This window comes from Monodelphis domestica, chromosome 2, assembly GCF_027887165.1.
Source record: "Monodelphis domestica isolate mMonDom1 chromosome 2, mMonDom1.pri, whole genome shotgun sequence".
Taxonomy (NCBI): domain Eukaryota; kingdom Metazoa; phylum Chordata; class Mammalia; order Didelphimorphia; family Didelphidae; genus Monodelphis; species Monodelphis domestica.
In genome coordinates, this window is record NC_077228.1 from 213,516,398 (window position 1) to 213,536,675 (window position 20,278).

The window sequence follows — 20,278 nt, forward strand, 5'->3', positions numbered from 1 at the left end:
ACTTTCCCAGGGTCACAGAACTAGGAAGTATCTGAGGTCACATTTGAACCCAGGACCTTCCATCTCTGGTCCTGGCTCTCAATTCATTGAACCACCTACCTGCCCCTTCTTAGTATTAATTCTAAGATAGAAGAGTGGCAAGGGCTAGGCATTGGGGGTTAAATGACTTTCCCAGCGTCACAGAGCTAGGAAATGTACGAGATTAGATTTGAACTCAGGGACCTCCCCTCTCTAGGCCAGACTCTCAATTCACTGAATCACCTAGCTGCCCCAGGAATTACTTTTTAAGAAATCCCAAAGTATGTTTGCTTTTTGCAGGAGAGGAACTCAAACTATAGGGTTGCACAAGGAGTCTGGAATGAACTAAGTCAGTGTGGGGGAGCAGGAATTCAGTGGACTGTTCGGGGTGTTGCCCTGATAACAAACCCAAGATCACCTGGAGTAGAAGCTAATGGACTATTTGAGTGTTCTCTGTATTTCCATATCTGTTCATGGGAATCATGGGACCTTCTTTTTGTATTTGAGTTGAGAAACCTAGATGTTAGCTTAAATGTATACCAGGGCTATACTTGGAAGATAGATTGTCCTGAAGCAATGTCAGGTAGGAAGGATCACTGAGTCCCACAGGCAGAAACTGATCCCTTTGGCTAGCACAACTCCTCTGTGTGATTAGATGGTCCGTGGACAAAGATGTTTCAGTTATCACTTTCAAGGAATCTTAATTTTTTTTAATGTAGGAATCAGAGATACTTATCAATGAAGATTTAAATAGCCTATTTAGAGCCCAATGGGGCAGCTAGGTGACACCATGGATACAGACCTGGGCTTGGAATCTGGAAGACACCTTCCTGAGTTCAAATCTGGCCTCAGATTAGCTGTGTGACTTTGGTCAAATCACTTCACTTTATTTGCCTCAGTTCTTCAGCTGTAAAATGAGCTGGAAAAGGAAATGGCAAACCACTCCAGTATTTTTGCTCAGGAAACTCCAAATGGAGACACAGAGAGCCAGACAAAACTGAAAATGACTGAACAACAACAAAAGTTGTTACTATAGTTGTATGTGGCTGAAGCCATCACCATGCTCTAAGGGGTGATAGAGATCACATTGGAAACACACTTCCTGCCACCAAACTGACATCCAAGGCAACATGAGGTATGCTGGGGGTAAACACATTGATCTGTTCCAATCAACAAGATTATACAACATTCCATCTCTACCTCCCTAATTTTGCACAGTGCCTCTCACTTCTCATCCATCTCTCAGAACTATTAACTTCTTTCAAGGTTTACCTGAGGGGCCATTTCCTAAACAAGGTCTATCCTGAAAACCCCAGTTGTCAGTGCTCCCCCCCCAAATTACCTTGTATTTATTTTGTATGCAGTACTTTGGTATCAGTAGCCATCTCATGGAAGATGAGTGGGGATGGACTTCTGCCCTGGCCACTTCTGGTGACATGTGTGATCTGGCTGGGACCTTGCCCATGGAATGTTGATTCTAGACCTGGGCATTTCTAATAAAATTTGTTTTCAGTTATAATGGGCACACATGGAGGATTCTGGTTGTTCTCCTTGTGAAATACCCTTTAATCCTATGATTAGGGGGCTTCATTAAAGAGAAGTGACCATTGTGAAGGAAGCTGTCCTTTCAGTAGATTTAAAAGGTAGGAACAATTTCCTTCCTTCCTTGCTTTCCCCTTACCTTCTGTTTTAGAATTGATACTCAATATCAGTTCCAAAGCAGAAGAGTGATAAGGGCTAGGTAATTGGGGTAAAGTGACTTGCCCAGGGACACACAGCTAGGAAGTATTTGAGGACCTCTTGTCCCCAAACCTGGCTCTCTATCCACTGAGCCACCTAGCTCAGTCCTCAGGGACAACTTTCCTTCTCACTCTTCCCATCTGCCTAGTGGTTTGAGCCTCTCTCCCTTGGGTTTCTCAAGAGGAGGGGGATGGGGAAAAGATTTTCTACACCTGGCTCCTTACCAATAGCAGCAAGAATATGGGTTTATCTAGCTAAACCTGAGAGTGGTTGTTAAAGACATATTTAACTCTTCAGTTTTGCATTTCTTTCCAGAGCAAAGTTGACTACTGAACATTGTTCCTGAGGTTTGAAGGTTCTTGGCTTCCTCATTTTGTTCTAGCTGCACTGCGGGAGGTGCTTTCTGTAGTTACTTTAATGCTTCCTCAAGGATAAGATAGATGACCACAGATGAGAATGAGCCATGAGCACCTGCCTTGCCAAAACATATGGACCTTGAGTGAATTACTCAGATAATGCAGAGTTCAAATAAAAGTGAAATGTCTGTTCGGAGTTCCAGAAAAATATAGCAGAATAGATTATTATATCATTCTTTGAATGGTTGACAATGTAGCTTGATGCATGTAGTCTCCATTATACAAAACCAACTACTCATAATGATACTTTTTCATCATAAACATAACCATTTATTTAACAAGGCAAAAGATATGACAACAACATCACAGGAACTCATATAATAAAGTAAATTCAGGAATAATAAAGACAACACAATCCACACATAAACTTGGGTCACACTCCCATACTAATTAATATAATATCCATGGAAGAGAATGGGCACACATATCAACATGCCAAGAAGACACACGAGTAAAGAAAACCAATATGCTCTTGGTAACTCATAATTCTGGAATTCTAAGCTTCATTGTCCTCTTTCTGTCTTAGCAACTGTCCATTAAAATTTTTTTTGATGAATGGAGCTTCTGTATTGAACAGATGCTTGTACTGTTAGGGTGTGCTTGACTAACATTTCACTAGCCACAAGATTTCAGGTAAATTAGTTTATTTATAGAATTGTTTCTCTGATTCTCTGCTTCCAAATTGTTCCTCTGTTCGGGTAGACTTATTTCTCAATAGCAACAGTATTATCTATCTCTTTCAGGTTCAATCTGTGATGATAAAAATTTGAAAACTGTGCCTTCACTCCTCTTTCTGTCTCTGTCTCTCTGTCTCTCTCTTTTTCTTCCCTCCCTCAACTTCTTTCTCTATTTCCCACCTCTTACCTTTTTGGGGTCAGACTCTTCCTCTCTGTGAATAAAAAGCCCCCACTTTAGCTTATAGTTAGGAAATATTTTTATCTGCTGGCTATAATAAGATAAATGACATTTCTCCTGTATCATAGAACAGTTCTCCTGTGCACATCATTCCCACATACTGCAGCTTGTTACACTTAAAAATTAACAACTGCTATATTCAGAGTAAGAGTTAGTTTATCTTAGAAATCTGGGCAGACCTATGATCTTAGATGAGTAAACTACAAAGGCAAAACTTAAAATAGCAACTGATTTTCTAGAATCAGATTTATGCCCCATATACATGAAATATAACTCTCTGAAAGGATCACTTTTAAGCATTTCTTTTATGGTAGAGAAAATAAATAGCCATCCAATTTCTAGGATCTATTTTAGCATTAAGCACCTTTCTAGAAAGGACTCTTAATTCCTTTGGAGAGGTCCTAAAGGTGAGCCAAAACTAAGTTTCAGGTGAGGTATAATGAACTAGAGAAGTCTAAGAAGAGCCCAACTCCCTTTCCTTTATAAGTCAAGCTCCTGTGGGACTGGACCCAGTCCCCTTGAGTCCCTTATCCAGAGAAAGTGTGCCACCTCTTCCTCTCTGTCCCTGGGTATGGGCTGTTATACTTCCAGGTATACTGATTATCCCTGTACTTGCTGGTTCCCCCTATAGAATGTAAATTCCTTCAAGGCTGGAAGTTTCACTTTTGTCATTTTGCATCCCTGGCATCTAGCACAATGCTTTACAAGTAGAAGTGTTTATTAAATATAAAATTTAATTGAATGGAACATGGAACACAGGGCATATTTTATCCTTGCATTTTTAGCAAGTATTAAGGAAACACATCACTTTTAGGAATACTTCAAACTTTTTGTCTGTGTACTTGATTCTTTGCTCATTTCAATTTGATTTTAAAAGATTCCCAAAGAAAGGCTATGGTTAGAAAATATAGGCAGTAAATTAGCCACTCTTGTATGCCAGTCTGAGAAGCTGTCTGCCTTAGGAGCAGAATCACCTCACCGCCAACTTTTATAAATGAAATGCAAAAAGTTACAAATTGTCTTCATAGGGAGGACCTGAGATAAGTGGGAAAAGAGTAGGGAAGAGAGTAAGAAGAAAGGGGGAATGGGAAGAGGGTGTGGTTGTAAGCATCACAGAAAAGGGGAAGGTGGGAGTGGGCAGGGAGAAAGGAAGAAAATGTGGGATTAGGCATCCTCATTTGGGGAGGGTAAAGGAAGATGAAGGGGGAAGGAAAGAATCAGGAATATGAGAAAACAAAAGGGGGACAGGAGAGGTAAAGAAGAAATAGAGTAGGGATGGGGCAGGAAAAAGAGAATTAGAAACAAATGTAATAATAAAGGAGGAAACGTAAAGGAAAAAAAAGATAGGACCAGGCATGAAGAGAAAAAAATGGAAAAGAGAACTCTGGCTGGTGATGGGGGTAGGGCTAGTGAGAGGGATGGAGAAGAGGAATTTCACACAATACGCACTTAATGTTTGTCGCGATGAAGTGAGGAATAAAAAGATAAACTAGGAGGGACCAAAATATGGATGGTGAGGAATGAGAGAGGTGGGGAAGAGAGAAACAAAGACTGTGATGGTAAACTGGAGGTGCTGAGAGAAGGCAGGGAAACGGGAATCGGAGGGAAGAAGGGTGGGGGAGGCAAATACAAGAATGGGAAGGAGGGAGAGAGCAAGAGAGACCGCGGAGGAGTGAGCTGGCCAGTGATGGGAAAGGGGGCGGGGCGGCGATGGGGAGGGCCGCAGGGAGCCGGGGCTGTAGCGGCAGGTGCCGGCGGAGGGCCGGGCCTGGAGGAGGAGGCGGCGGCGGCGGAGGTGGAGCGAGGCGGGGACGCACGGGACTCGAGTTGCTCATCTCGGCCACCGGGAGAGTAACCCGTGGTGGCGGGGCAGGGATCGAACAGCTCCGGGAGGAGACATGGGTACGGCCGACTCCAAGCTGAACTTCCGGAAGGCGGTCATACAGCTCACCACCAAGACTCAGGTGCAGGCCTGGCAGGGGAGCCGAGCCGCCCCCCTTCTTGCTCCTCCCCATCCCCATCCTTATCCCCATCCCCGGGAAGCCGAGCCGAGGTGCAGGCTCCTTGGCCGCCGGGGGAAGCCGCTTCTGTCCAAGGCCACAGCCGCATCCGAGGCTGTCTGGGGGGTCAGGGGAGGACTGGCCCTGGGAGGAGGGTGGGGCATGATGGAGAGCACTGGTAGGATCGAGCAGAGAAGCCCCTCAGAGTCCCCAGGCCCCCAGCCTCCAGGGTGGTTGTTGCTCTAGGCTGACGTGTGCCTACGTCTAGGAGCAGCCGGCTGGCAGCTTAGTTCCCATCCCCCCTCTCCCCTCAGGAACTATTCCCTCCCTTGGTTCCGGCTCCCACCCACCCTGGGTGCCAGTCGGTCCGGACGCATAGCCTTCGATGACTCAGTGCAAACAAAGCAGGGGCTGGTGGGGGAAACAGCTGGTGTGTGTTGGCTGTGGTCGGGCCTGGCTGGGCTCTGATGGCCCCGGGGCCAAGGGAGGGCCTGGATAGGTCCCTAAACCTACAGTAGCAAGCCCAGCATGGTGGTGGCAGGTGCCTTTCTCTTGGCTCTTCCCTCCTAACTGTTGGGAGCTTGTGATCCAGGCCCAGGGCAGCCAACCACAAAGTTCATTTGTGATTCAGAGCTGATGTGTCTGTGTATGGGGGTTTGGGAGGGCCTCTTCTCTCTCCTATAATCCGAATATATGAGTTGATTGAAAGACAGCCAGCTGGGCAGCCCAATCATTGACAGCTATGCTGGGCCCCTCTGCATGGGTTAACAGAACCCAAATTGTGCCTCCATTTCCAACTCGGAATCCTAGAACCCTAGACTGTCAGATCTGGAAAGAGCCCTGGGGGTAATACACCTTCCTCCTCACTGGGAAGTTCTCTCCACCTCTTCTTTCAAGGCATAGCATCTACTTTCCTTCTTACCTGGGGTCAGAATCAGCTCCATTATTCTTCTTACCTTTCTTTTTTTCCTATCTCACCCCCTTGGGATCCTGATCTCCTGAGTTCCTCCAATCAGGTGGCAGAGATGACTGAGTCTAAATGCTCTGGGGTTCTTATTAGAATTCTGTTGATCCTATGTTATCTTCAGTGGGGCAGGGAGCAGTCCTGGCTGGGCTACTTACTAGGAGTGGTCAAGCCATTTAAGCTCTGGGCCTCGGATTCTTTTTTTCTTCTTCTGTAAAATGAGAGTATTCAGCTTGATGGCCTCCAAGGACCTTTCCAGCTTTAGCTCTATGATCTTGTGAATGTAGCAACAGGTATAATAGATGACTATCCTGCTTGCTTTCTCCAATTCTGTCTCACTTTGGCCTTACAACCCTCCAGGGCCTCTCTACCCCCCCCCCCCATTGTTGGGGTTAGGCTCAGGTTGGAACACTGCTCCCTGCCCCCTGCCCCCATAAAACTGTTCTCCTACTATTGCCTTCCCTAGATTCCCAGGAACATGATTGATTGCTCCCTGAGGGCGATCCTTACCAACTAATATCTCCTTTCAGCCTGTCTGTGTTCCCAGGTTCCCTCCTTGGCCTGAGGTTCCATTTTTATTTGGCATAGAGATTCAACTTAATGGATTTGTGGATAGGAGAACCAAAATTGAGGATAGAGCATGGGGAGGGGTGAAAGATAAGTTCTTGTCTGTCTGTATGTGTGTGGAGGGGCACTACATGGACAGGTGGGAAACTCCCCTGTTTACTTATGAAGTTAGTATATCCTGTCTGAGGAAAGTGCCATGTGGCTCTTAAAAAGAGGCTGGAAGATGCTTGGTCCCCAAAGAGACCTGGTATAGTTTGGATGCCAACCTGAGAAAAGGGTATCTGAGAGCTTTTTCTTTCAAGTTCTCTTTCCTACAAAGGTCTACTTCATGCTCACTATCCTTGACTGTCATCCCAGCTTGGAGGGAAGGTAATGAAAACTCTTGCTTCCCTGCCAAGACCTGCACTGTATGTAGTTTATCCCCAGGTAGGGAAGTAAACAACAAGGACTTGAGCTCCTGGATAACTTCTTTGGGACACTGTTAGGATTTGAATTGTTTGCTCTGTTAGGAGGTGAGAAAAACCCAGTAGCCTTTTCCTGTAGCTGAGGCCGGAGACGCCTCTCTGGCTTTCCTGGAGTGCATCCTGTTTTCTTCCTAGCCCATTGTCCAGCCCCCAACAGTGGGTTTGACCCCACTTCAGAGTGTTTTGTAGTTCTCAGTGGTTTTGTTTCCTGTCCCTTTCCCTAACTGGGTAGGATCCTGGTAGGAAAGTTAGGGAGAAAGTAGTGGTGGTAGTTGGTTTGAAATAGCTCTGAGGATCCCAGCTGTTTGGGGTTCCTCTGTTACCCAAGTGACTTCAAAGCTAATTTTTTGGGGGAGGGGGAGGAGGAACTATAGTGGGTAACCCTGTACCAAGAACAAGGGTAAGGAAAAATTATTTTCCCAGAATAGGTCTGGGTAATCAAGACCATTAGACAAAGTATAGGGGGCTCAGGACACTGACGTTCCTTCCCTTCCCCCCACAATGGAGAAAGTACACGCAGAAATAATCACAACTCCTCTTCCTGTACTGCTCTAAGTTTTACAAAGCATTTTTTAGGTATCATAAGTTCACTTATCATTGGCAATGGCACTCTAGATTTTTTATCTCTTGAACATGTTCTCCCATCCCCTTTGGAGAAGACCCAAGCAAGACCTTGTTACTGCTGAGTAAATAATTGACCCTCATTTCTTCCCAGTGTTGCTGGAATTTCCTTGTTCTAGACAGCACTTCCTATTCCACATAGAAGAAAAGTGGCTTGATGTTGAAGAGTTTCCTTTGGGCACTGATGGGGGAAAATCACTGTATTAGAGATAGAGGTAGAGATAGAGATAGAGATTAGAGGTAGAGAACTGTCATGGAATTTAGAGGCCATTCTAACTAAATGCCTCATTTTACAAATGTGGAAACTGAGATCTGGAGAAGTTTATCCACTTACTACGATCATACAGATAGTAAGTGGCAGAGCTGGAATTCAGACTCAAGTCTTGTGACTCCAAGTTTGTTGTTCTTCCTATGGTACCACCACTATAACCCCCTTCATAGGGAGCAGGATAATTGTTGAGTGAAAGAGTAATAGCATCTCTATTTCTTTCCTGAGCAATTGGAACAATAGTGGCACATATTCATGAAGGGGTCTTTTCAGGTTCATGGTAATCTAGGTAAAGGGTGAGGGTTTGGAAGAGTTCTCTGCACTAATGGGTAGCTAGATGGTGCAATGAATAGAATGCTAGACCCAGAGTCAGGAAGACTCCTCTTCCAGAGTTCAGATCTGACCTCAGACACTTACTAGCTCTATGATCCTGGGCAAGTCACTTTAAACTGTTTGCCTAAGTTTCCTCATCTGTAAAATGAGCTAGAGAAGGGAATGGCAAACCATTCCAATATCTCTGTCAAGAAAGCTCTATATGGGATCACACATGACTGAATGACCACAAAAATTAACTATGCTCTAATTTCTGCCTCCTTGAGATTCAATTCCTATTCAATCCCTAGCAAGGAAAACTCCTCCATACTATAATGTAGTGTCTTCTAGATTAAGCATTCCCAGAAGAAGGAAATCAAGAGCCATCCTTAAGCTAACTTAACTTGTTCTACAAGTTCTTGGTCTGAGCCACTTCTTTGCACCAGGCCTCATCCCCTGCATTCTGGGTGACATGTTACCTTATGTGCCTTCTTATACCTGGGAGGCTGGATAAGCTCTGGACTTAGGCAGTGGGTTTTCTTTCTAGTCTGCTTAATAAAATTGTCAGTGGTTCTCTATTGCCTACTGAATAAAGTTCTATCTCATGAGTCTGCCTGACATTTAAAGACCCACATAATATGGCTCCACCCTATCTGACTTTTTCTTGTTTAAGTCTTTCCAATAAACTCTATGGACAACTCCAGAAAGAAACCTCTGTCCCTATCAGCAGAGTGGTCCCCTTCTTTTCAGCCATTGGGTAGTGGAAAAGCCACCCACTTCCAGCTTCCTAGTAGCATGATCTGACCTTATCCTGGACTGTTGACCATGGCCCAGACCCTTGCTGCTGACCCTCAGAGCTCCAGAAGGGTAGTTTTCCTCCCATTTTAGTCAGTATAATAATTGGCTATGAGGGTTTCTAGGACATTTTAGGTATTTGCCCAGTAGTATGGAGAAGGAAATGGCAAAATTCTCCAGTACCTGTGCCAAGAAAACCCTAAATAAGGTCACAAAGAATTATACTCAACTGAAAAACAACTGAACAATGAGGGTGATGGCAATCTAGAACTAGGAAAGAAAGTGTGATTGTAACAGATATGAAGGAAGAATTTAATAAAACTTGATTATTGATTGAATATAATTGGTGAGGGAGAGAAGAGAGTCAAAGATAATGCCAAGATTGTGAACATAGGAGAATGGCAAGGAAGGTACAAACATTCAAGAAGATATAAGCATAGGGGAAAGATTAAAAGTTTGGTTTGGGGCATGTTGAGTTTGAGGTATTCATGGGACACCATTGTAAAGAAGTCCTGTTGGTATTTGAATCTGGAATTCAGAAGACAAGTCAGGCCCTGGAGATAGAAATTTGTTATTCATTTGATTGAAAGAATGAATGAGATTGTCCTAAACCATGGAAGTGAATGAATAAGAGAGAATGGATCTAATATTTCAGAAATACTCATGAAATGGGATTGTAAAGAGAATGAGAAATTAGAGTTGTTAGAGAGGAAGTAGGATGACCAGAAGAGAGTGGTGTATATGAAGGGCCAAGATGGTAAGGGTATCCTGTAGCAGCGACAAGAAATTATAGATCAATAAAGAATGAGGACCCAAAGAAGAATGCTGGGCTTGGTCATAAGATCAGTGTTGACCTTTAAAAGATCATTTTTAGTAGAATGGTTGCAGCAGAAGCTTGATTGCATGGAGTTGAGAGATCGAGGGCAGTGAGGATGCATTGACTATAGACAAATTTTTTTTCTTTTTAAATTAAATTAAAATTTTGAATAGTTGTTTTCTAACATTCTAGGATTTGTTATATAGGTTGGTCATGTTATTATACAATACATACTTCCATGTTTGTCGTGTTGTGAAAGAATATACATATTTGGTTACAGTAGCGAAAAGTTCAGAGGAGAAATAAAATTAAGAACAGCATGCTTCAACCTGCATTCAGATTCTGTCAGTTCCTTCCATAGTGGGGGACAACATAGACAGGCTTTTCTAATAAATTTAATGGTGAAAGAGAAGAGAAAGTTGGGATGACATCTAGACAGGATAGACTTCAATTCAACATGTATTTATTGTGTTAAAAGCTCTACTTAGGGGGCAGCTGGGTGACTCAGTGGATTGAGAGCCAGGCTTAGGGAAAGGATGTCCTGGATTCAAATCCAGCCTCAGACATTTCCTAGTTGTGTGCCCCTTGGCAAGTCACTTAACCCCCATTGCTTAGATCTTAACGCTCTTTGCCTTGAAACTAACCCACAGTTTTGATTCTAAGATGGAAGGTAAGAGTTTAAAAAAAAAATTTAAAGCACTACTTAGGTTAAGAAAATATTTATATTTTTAAGGATTGGGGAGATATTTATAGATGGAGAAGAATGAACCAGTAGAAATATAGCAATTGAAAATGTGTAATTAGAATCTTGTGCCCTGGACTTCATCTCCCAGAATCCCTTTCTTTGATCCCCATGTTATATGCTTATGTTTTGAAAATAAGTTTCTGGAACTCTGCCCTCGCTCTCTCTTCTCTTGCTTCTGCAGTTTGGGAAGCTTCTCTTTAACCAGGCTATCACTCTCCTCTACTTCAAGTGATTATTAATAAATCTTATAAAAATGTAATGCTTGGAGTATTAGATATTAATTTTTAATGTTACAAAAATAAATGAGAGAAGGGATAGTTGAGTTAACAAGTCAATCAACAGGTTTTGATTAAATATCATGTATGTGTTAGGCACTGTCCAAGGTACTTGGGATACAAAAACTTTAAAATAATCTTTGCCTTTAAGATTTAAAATGCTTAGAATTCTGTACTTATATCTGTATCATCTATATCTATATTTATATTTATATCTGTTTACTTCAGCCATTTCCCAGTCATATTCAACTCTTCCATAACCCATTTGGGGTTTTCTTGGCAAAGATACTAGAATGTTTTGCCATTTCTTTCTCCAGGTTATTTTATAAATGAGAAAATTGAAGAAATCAGGGTTGTGAACTGTCTAAAGTCACAAAGCTAGGAAATATCTGAATCCAAATTTGAACTCAGGATGATGCGTCTTCCTGCTGGAGGCCTGGGGCTCTATCCACTGTACCACCTAGCTACCCTACATCTATGTCTGTTTATTAAGTACTTATTATGTGCCAGGCATAATGCTAAACCCTGGAGATCCAAAAATAATGAAACAAGGTAGCCCCTACTCTCAAAAAGAGAAACATATAATTTTAAGTAGATACAAAATTTCAGGAGGGTAAGTACTAGCATTTGTGTGGGAAGGGTGTGGAAATCAGGGAAATGTGGGAGTGATTATTTGAGCTAAACTTTGAAGGACACAGATTCTAGTCAAGAAAGAAGAAAAGAAGGAAGCATTTATTAAGCATGCCAGGCATTGTGCTAGGAATATTTGAGGTTAAATCTTGCTATGAAGAGGAAGTGCATTGCAGGCATGGAAGACAACCGGTGCAATACCATAGAGATAGAAGATGAAATGTTGTATATGAAGGATGGCAAGAAGCCCAGTTTGGCTGGAGTATAGTGTTTGAAGAGAAGTCATAGTTTAAGTTTTAAAAGTTTACGAAGACTCAAAAGGTAGGCTAGAGTCAGATTATGAAGGGCTTAAAATACCAGAGAAGAGTTTGCATTTGGAAATAAAGGGACTGACTTTAGTGAGGAAAGATCCTATTTCTGTAAAAAGGGAGAAGGAATAGCAGTGGCCCAAGTTCCTGGACACTGCTAGAACATTTTTTGTTTTTAAATTTTGAATAAATTTTTGAATTTTGAGATTTTCAATTTCAATTTTTGAAATTTTTTAATAAACCCTTATCTTTTGATCTAGAATGGATACCAAGTATTGGTTCTAAGGCAGAAGATCTATAAGGGCTAGGCAATTGAGGTTAAATGGCTTGCCCAGGATCACAGAACTAGGAAGTGTTTGAGGCTAGATTTGAATCCAGATCCTCCTGACTCCAGGTCTGGTGTTCTATCCACTATCCCCTCTATCCACCTAGCTGCCCCTACCAGAATTTTTAATGACAGTTACTTTGTCCTGAAAGAGGCTCAGAGAGAGGTGTCTAGGGTCACACAACTGTGCTATGGTGGAGCTTAGAACAAAATGTCATCATTTTGACTCACCTCTGACCACAGTGCCCATCTCTCCCTGATAGGCTGTTACATTGGTTGGATTCCACTTCCCTAGAGCTCTTTTGTTTTCTGCTTATGCAGTAATCTGGTCCCTTGTCCTAGGACCTACTGCCTTCCAGTAAGGGGCTCAGAGATTGTAGTGGGGTTCTCCCTAAAATCCATTTGATCCTGGGTTTTGGCTGGGATCATTGAGAGAACAATTGACATTCCCTTCCTTTATCCTCTGAGACTTCTTGTAGTCATAGGGCTAAGGTGGGTGAGCCCCTTCTCTCCTGCATAATCCATAGGATTGAGAGAGGGACGGTAGGTGGTTGTAATGACTTCTGATTGCTCCATCTTCCTTCCAGCCTGTGGAGGCCACTGATGATGCTTTCTGGGATCAGTTCTGGGCAGACTCAGCCACCTCAGTACAGGATGTCTTTGCATTGGTTCCAGCGGCTGAGATCAGGGCTGTGCGGGAGGAGTCACCTTCCAACTTGGCCACTTTATGCTATAAGGTAAGGGGCTGCTATGGTGGTGGTGGTGGTGGTGGTGGGGAGGGCTGATATTCCTTCTATCTCCCAGACCTTGACAGGAGATAGGTGGTGGGTGAAGGGTGGAGTCAGCAATGTCTTAATCTCCCTGCTTTAACCTCCTCAGACAGTATATCTTTTCCCTGTATGCCCCTGATTTTACTTCCTTCACCAACCCACTTGTTTTCAGGGCTCCAGAGTCAGCAAGTGATGAGTTTATTTTTCCTTTCCTAAACTGGGGTGGGAAGCTTAGTCTTCCTCTCTTTACTTCATCTTTTGAAAAACCCTTACCTTCTATTTTAGAATCAATGCAAAAGAGAGGTAAGGGCTAGACAATTGGGGCTAAGTGACTTTCCCAGCATCACATAGCTAGGAAATGCCTGAGGTCAAATTTGAACCCAGGACCTCCCATCTTTAGGCCTGGCACTCTATCCCCTGAGCCACCTGGCTGCTCCTCCCTTTTCTTTCCATTGCTTCCTAGAACTAGATAATCGTTCTGCCTGAGTGCTTATTGCTTATGGGCTGGTATATCCCCATCTCATTTCCTCAGAACTGTCAGGGGAGAGAACCATTTCTTTGGGACTTGGAGCCCTCCTTTCTATAGATTAAAACTGTGGGATATGCAATGGGTTGTGCTCTATCTCTTGGCCCTGAGAAGATTTATTCCTAATGATGTATCATTTTTATTTCTAAATAATGCCCCAAGTGTATTATTTGATTTCTAATAGGACTCTGTAACATTGAATTTTTCAAGTCTTTCCCCCATTCCTTTGTCCTGACAATCCTAGAAATGCTCTCACATTTCCTGCCCAGAACACTTTCTAAAATTGGGATAATAAAGATTGAGAATAGAAGCTCTATCCCGTCTAGAAAACAAAAACTAGTTTAGGCTAAATATGTCTGGGGGTAGCATAGCAACATCCTTGATTCCCCCATTGGGATGAATGGAGGAAAAGTCAATCTCAGCCAGGCCTAACCTGATTTCTTCAATCTAGACTGGCAATGATACTGGAATCCTTTGATCAGGTATGTGACTTTCTCCATCATCATGAGGGAAAATATTAGCCCACCTCCTTGTTACACATCCATCAATTAGAGATATCCTAGGCTATCTAATGAGCCTTTGTATTTGTATTTATAAATTGTATTTAATGACTCAAGATGTTTGAATGAATTTGTCTTTGATCACTAAGAGATCATGGATCAATTAACTTATTGGTTATTGCTAGCCTAATTAATAAATGGATTTTTCTTACCTGAAACCCAGTCTCTCAGGATTTTTATTTGTCACAGCCCAGAACTGTTGAGATCTCTTTTTTTTTTTCAGGCTGGTACCAGACTAGCACAGACACTATGTTTTCTCTTATAATTGCCAATCAATATTTATTAAGCCTTTACTATGTCATAGATACTATTCTAGATGCTGGAAATATAGCTACAAAAATGAGACAGATCCTGTCCTCAAGGAGTTTACATTCAAAGTGGTTCCTCCTATCCTCAATTAAAAATGCTGTGATCCCAGTGAACTTGATTTAAGGTGATTCCTTTGTCTTCCCTACCTCAACCCACTCTCCCCTTCCCTGTTGATAGGCAGTAGAGAAACTGGTACAGGGATCAGAGAGCGGCTGCCACACGGAAAAAGAGAAGCAGATCGTCCTCAACTGCTGCCGGCTCCTCACCCGGGTGCTGCCCTACATCTTTGAGGATCCTGACTGGAGGGGTTTCTTCTGGTCCACAGTGCCTGGAGCTGGTCAAGAAGGGGTATGTATGTGTGTGAGAGGAGAGGCCAGAACATATCTATGTCCCAGGAAAGAGGGAAAGGGGAAGAGGAAGTTTGTCTGCCAGGGGCAAGGGAAGGGGAGATCTTCTGTATGCTGAGAAAGTAGGAAGACAGCAGCAGTCAGTTTAATGGCATATTGAAAAGAACTGAACTTGGAATCAGGAAGACTGAATTGTAGTCATGTCTCAGACATGAGCTACATGACCTTTCACAAATCACTTCTTTTCTCTGGGTGTTATCTGGTTTCTCATCTGTAAAATGGGGAATAAAGTAGGATATTATTATTTTTTATATACACCTATTTCACACAATTGTTATGAAAGTCAAATGAGTTAACATATATAAAATGCTTTGTAAACCTTAAACAGTTATGTAAATCCTAGCTATTGTTTTTATTCATCATTTATATTATTTATTTTAATTATCTTTGGTATCCTTTATATTGGGCAGTTAGATGGCACAGTGGATAGAGTGCTGGCTTTGTAGTCAGAAAGACTCATCTTTATGAGTTCAGACCCTGAGCAAGTCATTAAGTCCTGTTTGCCTTAGTTTCCTCATCTTAAAATGAGCTGGAGAAGGAAAAGACAAAACACTCCAGTTGCCAAGAAAACCCAAGTGGGGTCATAAAAAGTTGGACACAACTGAAAAATGACTAAAAGGATAATTTATATGAAAATAAAATATAATTTAATTTCACGGACCCTTGAAGTAAAGAGGTCTTTGAATTCCCAGCTCATGGTCTAGTCCAATCCCCTCATTTTACAGCTGAAGAAAGTGAAGCCCAGAAAGGGAAGTGATTTACCGAAGCTCATATAGCTATTAGTGGTGGAAAAGACTAGAATTTAGATATTCTCTACCAGAGTGATGACAGAGTCTTTTATTCTCTAGCATTATACTGTTGAAAGAAATAGTCTTTCCTTTTGGGCTTTTACTCTAATTAATGAGGCAAAACTCATGACCAAGAAAATTAAAGGAGTTTATTAAAAATATGTCAAGGCAGTGTCGATGGGCTGATCCCAGGAGATCAACAAACTTTTCAAGGTGGGCTAGTGTTTTATATTACAACTTTTATAATGAGATAGACAATTCTGACACTTTTTACAGGTAGGGTTTGCACAGATGAGGCATGACAGAATGATATCCCTCCTTTGCCCCCCACTGATTGACTAGCAGGGCTAGGAACACAATGGGTCATGAGTAATTTATCTTTTTTAAAAATCTTACCTTCCATCTTAGAATCAATACTTGTTATTGATTCCAAGGTAGAAAAGGGTTGGGCAGTGAGGGTTAAGTGACTTGTCCAGGGTCACACACCCAAGACATGTCTGAGAACAGATTTGAACCAGGACCTTCTATCTCTAGGCATGGCTCTCAATCTACTGAGCTACTTCAAGGCCCTTCAATTTATCTTTTAATAATAGTCTGATATAATTTCTTGGATTCTTCCTTGAGATATGGTAGGGGGGAAAGTGAGAATTGGAACTGATGGGTAGAAAATAAGACCCTTGATTTCCCCTTTGCCTAGAGGGAACCTATTTGCTTGCTGTCTCCCTAATGCCTCCATTTCTCTATCTCTGCTCTTTTGGGTCCTCATCTTCCACAAAGCATTTGGGTCTCTTTGGGGCTAGGAAGAGGTAACTGGCAGAGTAAACTGGAGAGGAAGATCCAACAGACTATGGAGAAGAGGACAAAGCCCAGGGATAGGGTGGTAGAGAACACTTGGTGCCTAGGATGCCAGGACCCCAAAGCTTGGATGCTTTCTATTTTGAAGGACTTTTTGGACTATGTGTCACTTAAGTCCATGATACTCTTCCTTTCCCTCAACCTCTTGGGCAAGTGCTAGGCATCTGGCCTGGGAACAAGGCAAAGAAACTGAGAAAGTGGGAAGGAGATGGACTGGGCTATTTTCCTAGCTAGCAAATGAGAGGGTAGAAAGAGAAGAACAGATCTGAAGCCCTTTGCCTCTCTCTGAAAGACTCTCATCCCTAGCTCCTCTCCTAGTAATAATAATAACTTGTCATTTTCAGTCAGATCTGACTCTTTGTGACCCCATTTGTGGTTTTCTTGGCAAAGATACTGGAGTAATTTGCCATTTCCTTCTCCAGTTCATTTGACAGTTGATGGTCACAGAGCTAGTAAATATCTGAGGCCATATTTGAACTCACAAAGATGTCTGCTTGATTCCAAATCCACTGCTCTATCCACTATGCCATCTAACTTCCCATAATAATAAAAAAATTAGCATTTTAAGATTTTCAAAGTACACTAATTTATGTTATCTCATGTAATCCTCACAAAGCCCCCATGAGGTATCTGCTATCATTATCCCCATTTTACAGATGAGGAAATGGACTGAAAGGGACTAAATGTTGGCCCAAATCACACAGTTAGTGAATATCTAAGGTTGGACTTGTGTCCTAGTGTTCTACCTACCTCGCTACCTGACATGCTGTTTAGCTAAAATTGAATCTCCCAATGGTTCCTGACATTCATTGCCCTTCATTGTCAGATGTTCCTTTATTATGATAGACCCCCTTCTGCCTTTTAATTCACGAAATATATATTAAGCACCTACATTGTGTCAGGCACCGTGCTAAGCAATGGGGGAGGAGGGCAGTGACAGCAAACCTATGGCATGGTTGCCAAAGATGGCAAGCAGAGTGTTCTCTGTGGGCACCTGGCTGCTACCCCACCCCATCCAGAGTTCCATTACAAGAAAGGTAAAGGGACTGGGGCATAGCTGTTCCCTTCCCCCTCTCCACTGGGCCTGATGACATTTTTTTTTCACATTCCTGCCCCTCTCCCCAGTAGCCCAATGGGCAGGTAAGGTGGGAGGCCCACAGGTGACAGAGCTGGAGGAGTGGAACACTCAGACCACTCCTCTCCCCCTCTCTACACTTCCTGATGACATTCTTCGATTCACCCACTCCCCTGCCTAGCAGCTCAATGGAGCACTTTCTCCCTCTCCTGTGTGGGGTAAGGGGGCTGGCAAAGCATGCCTGGCATGTGGTATGGGCAGGGCTGGGGCCAGGCACTTGGGCTCTAAAAGGTTCACTATCACTGTGGGGGAAGGTGTACAAAAAGAGGTAAAAGACAGTCCTTGCCCTCAAGGTGTTTACAATCTAATGGGGGAGACTATATGCAAACAAATATATTCAAGACAATCTATAGGATAATAGAAATAATCTTAATTACTTTAATAAAAATTAAAATAAATAAAAGATATATCACATATAAATATATAAAAACATATAAACACAATAAAATTATCATTTATTAAAATTTATATTTATTTCATATTTATATTTTATTTTTATCATTAATGTTATAAAATATAGTTTATAATTAAAATGAAATAATGAAAATGTTATATAACAACTTTAAAATAATAAGAAATCTTTAAAAGAGATTCATATAACAAAATTGCACCAGTTTGTGAAAAAAAATTAATAAAGAAAAATTTAAATTTAAATAAAAAAGAGAGAGATGCACAAGGATGTGGGGAATGAGGAACTCTCTCTCCAAAGTCTTCTGGCTTTTTTCCTTTATCTTATGTCTATGGGTATCTTGTCTGGGATGCCCAGCTCTAATAGTACATGGTTCTCGGATACTGAAAGTTTGTGAGATCTTCTGTTAGTCAGTCTCTGAACTTTCCTATTGTTGGCAGGGGGAGGAGGATGAGAATGCTCGGCCCCTGGCAGAGTCCTTGCTCTTGGCCATTGCTGACCTGCTCTTCTGCCCAGACTTTACAGTCCAGAGCCACCGCCGGAGTGCTGTGGTGAGTTGGGGTGTGAAGTGTATTGTGTGTATTGGGGGAATGGAGGCAGACCCATGATCTGTTGTTTTCTTTCTCCTTGTGGGGAGCTAACAATGTTGTTCCTGGGAGATTGAGACAGGAGGTATCTTGGGATGAAGGCGAGTGTAGATAATGGTTAGAGTCTGGTGTGACTCCAGTTGGCAACAGCTGTGGTGCTTGGTGCTGCCCTGGGGTGGAGGCAGCAACTAGCATAACTGGAAGTCTTCTTGTTATGTGCTTGGGCTGAGGGACAGATGCTCTTTGTTTCCTACTGAGTTGGTGGCCAGTGTGGGGTAGGGTTGGTTCCATGTAGTCGATTGTGCTTTCCTCCTGTCTCTTAGACCATAAAGATATCCTCAGACTCACTTCTTTCCTCTCCCTGAGAGTCAGTGGCCCCCATTGCCATAGCTCCTGCTTCCCAAAATAACTTTCCTCTTATGTGCAGGAGAGGGAGGGAGAGGGAGAGAGAAAGGAAGAGAGAGAGAGAGTGAGTGTGGGACAGGGCTGATGAAGGGAGACTGGAGGTTTGGAGGGCATCAGCCATCTAATGCCATCTTAAGGGGAGGGGGCACCACATAACTTTCCCCCAGCCTGATCCCTCCTTCCTGCCACCTTCCCCAAACCCTGTTCCCAGGACTCAGCAGAAGACATCCACTCCCTGGACAGCTGTGAGTACATCTGGGAGGCTGGTGTGGGTTTTGCCCACTCTCCACAGCCCAACTACACCCATGACCTGAACCGGTGAGCCCAGCAGGAGCCTAGACCCCAAAGGGTATACATGGTTGTGCATACATGTCCTTGTTGGATGTCTGGTATGAGGAACTTCTTCACATTCTCCTTTCCTTGCTAGCCTATCACTGATTATAAGTCCTGATAGGATTCTGTGTTTATTCAGTGCCTGGAGAAGAAAAACATACCATTGATGACATAGTTCGATAGGGATATGATTGGGGTTTTGGTGTTAAAGGATCTCTCTACTGCAAATACGAATGTCATGGAAATAGGTCCTGAACAATGATACATGTATAACCCAGCGGAACTGCTTGTCAGCTCCAGGAGAGGGGAGGGAAGGTGTGTGTGTGTGTGTGTGTGTGTGTGTGTGTGTGTGTGTGTGTGTAAATCATGAATCATGTAACTATGGAAAAATATTCTAAATTTTAAAAAATCATAAAAAGAAAAGTTGATTTATTCAGTGCCTGGAGAGAAAGATAATGGGTGCTAAAACAGTACATTTCTTTAAGAGTCACAAAGTTGGGAGAGAGACAGAATACATTGGAGAGAGGGGTGGTTAGGGGGCTCAGTGGATAGAGAACCAGGCTTGGAGTCAAGAGAGTTTGGGTTCAAATATGGCTTCAGATACTTCCAAGTTTTTGACTCTGAGTGAATCATTTGATCTCAATTGCCTACCCCTTACCTCTCTTTTGCTTAGAACCAATCAATACCTCTTATTGATTCTGACAAAAGGTAAGTGCTTAAAAAAAGAATTCAAATACATTAGAATGATGAATTGGATCTAAGGGTGACATTTAATAGATATAAATATATAATATACTTATATGCAACATATATATATAATGCCCTACACTAGGAGGAAAACAATATAAACTTCACAAGCCTGAGGTATGAGAGGCATGACTACAACACGATTTGTGTGAAGAAGATCTGGGGGGCTTTTAGTGGATCCCTAGCTCAATATGAATCAGCTGTGTAATGTGGTGACCAAAAGAGTCAATTCAATCTGCAGCTTCATTCAGAGAGTCATCATATCCA

At 42.5% G+C, this 20,278-nt stretch overlaps 1 protein-coding gene across 1 annotated transcript in view; it reads left to right on the plus strand.

The window, feature by feature from the left end:
- Window positions 1-4,811: 4,811 nt before the first annotated feature.
- Window positions 4,812-20,278, plus strand: part of HID1 (HID1 domain containing) — a 30,334-nt gene continuing 14,867 nt past the window's right edge. The window contains exons 1-5 of the mRNA XM_056817184.1: window positions 4,812-5,053; window positions 12,768-12,917; window positions 14,523-14,693; window positions 18,380-18,490; window positions 19,143-19,249. Of these exons, the coding sequence (XP_056673162.1) occupies window positions 4,988-5,053; window positions 12,768-12,917; window positions 14,523-14,693; window positions 18,380-18,490; window positions 19,143-19,249 (605 nt within the window). The 5' untranslated portion in view covers window positions 4,812-4,987. The remainder of the gene's footprint in view (window positions 5,054-12,767; window positions 12,918-14,522; window positions 14,694-18,379; window positions 18,491-19,142; window positions 19,250-20,278) is intronic.